Source organism: Bactrocera neohumeralis, unplaced genomic scaffold (genome assembly GCF_024586455.1).
Source record: "Bactrocera neohumeralis isolate Rockhampton unplaced genomic scaffold, APGP_CSIRO_Bneo_wtdbg2-racon-allhic-juicebox.fasta_v2 cluster09, whole genome shotgun sequence".
NCBI lineage: Eukaryota > Metazoa > Arthropoda > Insecta > Diptera > Tephritidae > Bactrocera > Bactrocera neohumeralis.
The window spans coordinates 36,071,123-36,078,657 of record NW_026089622.1 but is presented as its reverse complement, the minus strand read 5'-3'; the positions used below and the strand labels follow the sequence as shown (position 1 = coordinate 36,078,657).

Sequence of the window (7,535 nt, the reverse complement as noted above, 5' to 3'; positions counted from 1 at the left end):
TATCATTTTTATTTAAATAACCTTTTCTTTCAGATGTTATTATTATTTTTATGTAATTAATCTATTCTATTTATATTTAATATATTTTGTTTTTTTTTTCAAATAATATTAATATTTTCTTTTAAATATGAAGAATTCTATTTAATTATTACTTACTTATCAGCTGTTGATTGAGGATACTAGAGCAGCTCAGATATACTTTTTTATATGGCACTACTAAATGAGCGCAACAGAGATGTATGATCACACATATACGTACGTGTAAGCAGAAAAGAAGTTAGAATCTGCACAGTGCATACGGCAGGCTCCCACTTTTTAAGGGTTTGAAAAGCTAACGTTTCACTATTTTTTTCACCACTTTGGCTGGCAGGGTTATTCCTAAACTAGTATGTAAGTAGCCTTAGTGTAAGTAGCATGAGTGGTGAATTAATACCACTAAAGGGCGTCTCCGTGATTCGGCACGACAATGTTGCTATCCATGTACACGGAAAACCAATTGTAACCGAGTATATATTTAATTCGATTCCGGCCCCAGCCTATGGCAAGCTCCGAAGTGATGGAAGACATTCTATCATTAAAAATGCTTTAACATGTGCATATTATTGATTACAATTACGTTGACTGAATACTGGAATTCAGCCAAATTCTCAATCTATATAGTATTGATCTTATTATTGGTAACAATAGTTACATGTATTGGTATGAAGGCATATCGCAATCGTTGAAATCAGAGGGTCAGACGCCAACTCCATATCTACATAGAAAAAAGTTTGAATCATCACTCGCCATAGAAATATCAGATTTGCCACACCAAATTTTACTTATATAATCGAACGCGGACTTTCAAATTTAACGAAGGAGGAGTTTACAAACTCAACATTTGAAAACCTAATACGCTAACCGCTCAAATATTGAGAAAAGTGTTCTTCATCACTCATCGCATAGAAATTCTCCTGTTTTTTTATTATTTGTGGGAGCGCGCAAATGTGAAATATCATAAAATTAAATTATCTACTGAACAAAAGTATTTTTTTTTATTTTTTATAAATTTAGACTAATAACTGACAAGCTTCAGTTATCTCAAGTGTCCAATCATTACCGAAAATTTTCATATATGGTAAGTAATGACTCTGTAAGAGGCATGAAAGTGAGTAGTACAGGTATAGTATAGTGAATCAATTCAGAATACCAATGTGTTAAAGAAAGATGGAAATTTATACAAATGCGTTTGATTATGTACATTAGTAAATATTATTGGTTTAGAAAATAATATAAGCTTCCTAAAAGATGGGTAAAAGTTAGGTAACTGGTCACCGCTAGATAATTTAGATTTACATAGAGCACTGAATCCAACTTTTTACTTTATATGCATATATATTTACACACTTTGTTAATTTTTATTTCATTCGTTCTCGTTTCGTAGTTGTGTTTGGCCGTGGACTGGGGCGGCGTCAACATTATCCCCGCCTTGCAGTCTTACTGCAAATGTAGTTTCCAATGAATTACTTATAGCTAACTTAACTACCCGGCTCCTATACTTCCTCTCCCACGTCTTCTTTGCAGATGGGGTGGCCGACGAGACGAAACGAGTCTGGTTCGGTCCGGAAAATGCCGCTGAGATGAAACGAGTCTCAGTCTTACATTGCCATGCCGCCAATTTGCATAGAAGTCACCACATTCCGAGGTCGGCGAGATGACTTGAGTCTAAGTCGATCCTGGGTAGGTGGTAAATGTGTGAGGCGTCGGCAATCAGTGCACTTTATTGTGCCGATGTTATACGACGCCGGATATTATATATCCCAGTGTCGTATTTTGAGTGATGAGTTGTCCAACCGTGAATCAGTGGATGGACTGACGGGGCTAATAATGGCACGCACTGTTATGAGCCTGGTTGCAGTTGGAACTCTTATTAAAGCGCAATTCTTTGCAGCCAGGGTAGTGTTGCGTGCCTATTGTTGATGATACGACATGCATGTGCTTGACATTGAGCGTCTCGTCCACGCCTTCGCTTCGGATGGGGTGGCCGGCGGAACGAATGGCGTTCCGCTCGGTCCGGGCAATGTAGCTGAGACGATTCGAGTCCAGTCGATCGTTGGTCAGAGCTTTGCGTGACTGATGACGTCGGTTGACACGGTTGATAGGGGTCCGAATACGTCGCGATTGTCAATGAATTCTCTTCCATTTCCATAGTTGTGCGTGTAGCGCTGCGGCTGAAGCCGACACGCGTTCAACTTGAGATTGTGGCGATGCTTCTTTTTCAGTTTTCTCGTATTTCTTTTGCAGCTGATACATGCTGTGCGTTATTTGAGCATGCTGTGACAATTCTATCTTGTCATTTGTGATTGGGTTTTCTCCTGTTTCACCGGTGGTTTTTTCTGGTATTTTTTGAGCACCTGTATGAATTAGCCCTTGACATCGAGTCGTATCTCTTCGGGCACACGGTTGATCTCCTTGTTGAGTGAGAGCAAGAAGAGCTTATCGGATTGTGTTGTTGTGACGTATTACTGCCAGATACGTGGTCACCGTTGTGCGATTGCATCCCAACGCCGGGTGCTCGAAATGCGCCACCATGCGTATCAGGGTGATTCGATGAGCCAGGCGCATCATTTGTTTCGCCATCATTGTTGGCATGATCTTTTCGTTGCTGCTGCTGCTGTTGATGCTGCTGATGTTGTTGCTGTTGTATAAATATAAAATTAGTATTATTTTCACTACAAAAATGGTTTTGTGTTTGTTGTTGAGTTATTGTTGAATTTTGTCTGTCGCCTTTGCCATTTATTTTTGTTTCTTCGGAGGGAACGGAACCTGTTAAAATCCAACCGAACACTACGATGTGCAATGAGGGATCCAAAGATCTTAGATTTTACCCCATTTAGAATGATTTTCGGGTAAAGATCCCTCCGATCAACAAGTCAACCTTGAAACTCGAGTGCTGTCCTTTTGCTTGTCAGATTTAAGCGTTTTTGTAGACTTTTGCTTACGAAGGTTCCTTCAGATCCCGAAACGATCAGGGCTCTGACAGTGAAGGTGCCCTCGTTGTGACATATGGGCCATATGAGATTTAGTAGAAATCTCAGTAGTGTCTGTGCTGTCGGATATCTGAGCAATTTCTTCACTCTGATCCCGGTGAATCATAGAGTGATGTCTCTGTTTACATTTGGAACAATTGAACATACTTTTACAATTTTTGACTTCATGTGAGTCTGATAAACAGTTAAGGCAGACGTGGAGTTTTCTGACAGCATTTAACCGTGCATTAGGCTGCATCTTCTGGGATGGTGCTGCGCTGCTTTGCCTTTGCTACTTTGCCTGTGCTGCTTTGCCTTTGCTGCTCTCCCTTTGCTGCATTGCCTGTGCTGCTCTCACTTTGCTGCCTAATTTTTCGTGTCACTCACTTCACTTGTAATTATATATTTTTTTTTGCACTCGCGAAACTGCAGCTGCGTTATTGCTGCTTGCCCTTATTGCTATTCGAGCAATATATGGAAAGGCAGAGTTGAGCGACTGGACTTGACGCTCCAGACGATGTTTGTACGTCCAAGAAATTTATAATTTTTTTCGAATAACAGTATATGTGGTTTTTTTTTTTGCAAAGTGAAATAATGTGTGCATTTGCCAGGTGTATTTATTGTTGTACTTAAATGAAGTACAATACTATCTGTAGTCTTGTGCGTTGATTTTGTGGGTAGAGTGCCAAAACTAAGTTTTGGTCTCCACTTCACACAGCACAAAGGGTTTTGTACATATTATAACTTATGCACAAATTAACCAATCTATTGCCTTATAGCTTGCAGAGCACAAATCCAAAATACATATGTTTGGCTGTAACTTGCGTGTTGCTAAATCGGGCAAATTATGCACTTTCACTTTGAATAAAAAATCAACTTGTTACCTGGGGGGTTACTCTGTAGGGCGTTGCGCAGGTGAAAAAGCTCGTTAATGAAAAAAGGCAACTCTGTAAGGCGACAAGCGAATTGGTAATTGCATTTTGCGATTTTATTTTTACCCCTTCGCAATGGCACCACTCTGTATTGCGTAAACGAGTGTCAAATCTGTGCGTTTATCGAATTTTTGATTCGATATCAAACTGGCAAGCGCAACGGACAAAAAATGTAAGTTTATAAGGCATATTTGTAGTTTTAATTAAAAAAAAATTATTTAACAGGGAACATTCTAAAAATAAACAAACAAACCCAACACAATTCGAAATTTTTATTAATTATATGAAAACACATTCGGAACTTTTCAAAGGACAACTGAAAACTGTGGACGCGAAAAATGCTGCAAATAATTTATGGAAAGAGTTGGTATGTGACCTTAATGCTGCGGGGCCACCATCGCGCGATGTTTTAAAATGGAAAAAGGTAAACAAGTTTAATTATAAATGATTTTTGAAGCACTTATTACTTAATTATTTAAAGATTTGGTCGGATTATAAAACCCATTTGAAAGCAAAAATGCGGCGGAACAAACTAAGTATCTCTGGAACTGGTGGTGGTCCTCCAAGTCATTGCTCCTTAACACCGTTGGGGGAGCAGGTTAGTGAGCTTCTGGCAATGGAAATATCCGTCAGTGGAATAAGTGGCACCTTAGAATTTGGTGCAGCACAGTTAATGTAACCAAGTGGGTCAGACATCACAACCGACGAATTCCGACAGAATGAACCAACGCCAGTGGATGAAATGCCATATTGTTCACGTCAAAGAGTCGCTCCGCAAAAGAAAGAGAGCCTTTTAAATAAGCAGGTGGATAACCAAATCGCTTATCACAAAGGTTCATTAAAAGTGTTAAATTAATGAAAACCTAAAGGTGATTTCAAAATGTATGATAAAACAACATAAAATGGGTAAAAGAAAATATAAATTGGCTGTTGAAAAATTCGAACACAAAAAAGGATTGATTTGGACACAACCAAACTTAAATTTGCAACATTAGAACTAAAAAAGCAAATGCTAGAAATTGAACGGCCCGACCAATAAAAATGTTGTATTTTAGTTATTGACATTAAAGTCTGTTACTTATTTTTTAATACTTACTGATAATTATTTATTTATTATATTAATAGTTTAAATAAATTGTTTTGATTTAAAAACGTATTTTGTGTTGATGTGATAGTTTTTACTTTTTATTACTTACAGTGGCGGATTAACGTATAAGCACTACAAGCACATGCTTGGGGCCTTTGTTCTCCAGGGGCCTCCATCCTCTGCTGGCGTTTCATTTTATACCTACATTTTATCGAGATTCATCCACAATAAATTTTTCCGAAAGCACAAGGCGCGAGCAGTCCGGGAGTGACCCTTCATACACCCCCGCAGAGCCCTGCCCCTGCCCCAAATTACATTTAAGTGAAAGGTATTAGTATGGCCACAACGAAATTGTGTACATGCAAAATGGACAACTGCGTTGTTTTGTGCACATGCCGGCCATTGTTGTGTCACTGCCTTCTTGCAAATGTTCATGTAGTAGGATTTACGACGCCATTTTCAGCTCACTGTCGTGCTGCCATGTCGTGTCGCGCTCAATGTGTTCAGCACATCAGTCGCCGGCGCAATAAGTACCGAAAGTCGGTAACCGACTACTACTTACCTACCGAGTATCGTATTTTTTGATTTTATAACTTCACACGGAAATATCTCGGAAATGATGAGATTTACGTCATTTTTTCAAAGAGTAATTATTAGATAAGTAAGAGTACTTAGTTTTAGATAAAATTTTCTATCGATTGGCCTAGGTTTCTATTGACCTGTACACAAAAAAAAATACATTTCATGTATTTACAAGTTAAGATATGTTCGGCTTCATACAAAAAGGTTCGATGTCTTTTGCACTTTGTTTATTACTTTGTAATAACCTACTATACACTGCCTACACATACGCAATAAAAGCCCCTATTATATATTTTTTTAGCTATAACTAATTTATTTCACGTTCCAGAGGGCACCGTACGTATACAGAAGGTGATATTTGTTATTGATACTAATCATCTACATATATTAAACATGAAACGCCATCATCTCAATGGCGCGCAAAAACGCAAACAGGCAGAGCTGAAGAAGAAAAAAACAGATGCACTGCCAAAAATCAAATCTTTTTTTCTAACCAATCAGTTAGAATCTGGTAAAGATAATAATGAATGTCAAGAATCTCAATCTTTATCATCTGCTTTCTTGATAAAAACAGTACTACAGACGATGAAATAAATAGCGAAATTAAAACACCTGTTCCTGTTCCCGATAAATCTGAACCTGTTATTGTTGCGATTCCTGAAGTTTCAAAATTTGAACTCGTAAATTCCAATAAAAAGACAGATGCTGGGCTGTGGACGGAATTTGCTGAGGAAGATATTTGCTATCCTATTGACCACGGTTCAGAAAATTGTCAGCATCATCAGGGCCCATTTTATGAATCGCGCCGTACATATGCTAGTGGTAAAAGTGTCTGTTTTTGCACACCACGACTATTTTTCGGTAAAAAAGCCAACGGTGAAACAACCGGGAATGGTTACTGTGTTCAAAAACAAAAAGATCTTTGTATTGCTTTGTTTGCAACAAATCCATCGCCACAGCGCCGAGACAATTTGCAGCTGACGGATTTAGAGATTGGCGCAACGTAATTGCAATTGAGTTCATGGTGCTCAATAGTTCAGCTCATAAGGACTTTATGCTAACTTATTTGAGTCGAAGACAAGATCTAGAGATCACCAAAAATCTAGGGGCACAAGTGAAAGAAAAAGGAAAATATTGCCAAAATGTATTGCAACGAGTTATTGCAGTTATACAAACGCTTGCAGAACATGGTTTGGCCTTTAGGGGACATGATGAGAATTGATGATGCAGCAAAAAATTTTGGAGCATAATAAATATGCTGTATTTATACCATGCGCTGTACATACTCTAAACTTTATTGGTCGTAGTCCTGTTAATTGATTTTTTTTTCAATTGTGCAGTTGTCATACAATTTTTTTCGGCTTCTACTCATCGTTGGGCAGTTTTAAAAGAGTTAATAGGCAACGATAGCGTTCTGAAGTCGCTGTCGGACACTCGGAATGAATTCTTTCATCGCACCAGTAAAAGACTCCAAGAAGAGGGATTAGATCTTAAAACGTGTTCCAATTTGTATCATTATTTATCAGGTCATCTCGTTGAAATGAGGAATCAATTTGAAAAATTTGAAGGCGAGGCAAGAAAAATGTTTCCCAATGGGGAATATAAGGAAACTCGAAAACAAATTAGGAAGAAACAAGTAAATGATGGAAATACAGAGGAACTTGATTTGAGTCCTAGAGACAAATTCCGCATTGAGACTTTCAGTGTAATAATTGACACACTTAATGCTCCAATGCAAAGAAGAGGTGATGTATACCACGAAGTTTCACAAAAATTTTCATTTCTTGCGGATCTAAATAAGTCATGTTCAGAATATCAAAAAGATATCCAGTTGCTCTTAGAATCTTACCCAGAAGACTTCAATGAAAACTTCCTCGGCGAATTTAACCATTTTCACAAATATGTTCGAAAAAAATGAATTTTCAG

General features: G+C 38.0%; 1 protein-coding gene and 1 long non-coding RNA gene across 3 annotated transcripts in view; one reads left to right on the top strand and one right to left on the bottom strand.

Moving 5' to 3' along the window:
• Nucleotides 1–3,245, bottom strand: part of LOC126764731 (myosin-3-like) — a 12,122-nt gene extending 8,877 nt beyond the window's left edge. The window contains exons 1-3 of the mRNA XM_050482381.1: nucleotides 3,177–3,245; nucleotides 2,506–2,662; nucleotides 2,233–2,393 (exon numbers count right to left, since the gene is read on the bottom strand). Coding sequence (XP_050338338.1) covers nucleotides 2,233–2,393; nucleotides 2,506–2,662; nucleotides 3,177–3,245 — 387 coding nt within the window. The remainder of the gene's footprint in view (nucleotides 1–2,232; nucleotides 2,394–2,505; nucleotides 2,663–3,176) is intronic.
• Nucleotides 3,246–3,289: 44 nt separating this feature from the next.
• LOC126764289 (uncharacterized) lies at nucleotides 3,290–6,331 on the top strand. 2 transcript variants are annotated; one of them, XR_007667894.1, is made up of 3 exons: nucleotides 3,290–4,364; nucleotides 4,422–5,813; nucleotides 5,938–6,331. It is a non-coding gene; the product is annotated as an uncharacterized LOC126764289 (long non-coding RNA). The 2 variants fall into 2 exon arrangements; XR_007667893.1 differs by having other exon boundaries at nucleotides 4,422–5,820.
• Nucleotides 6,332–7,535: the final 1,204 nt, after the last annotated feature.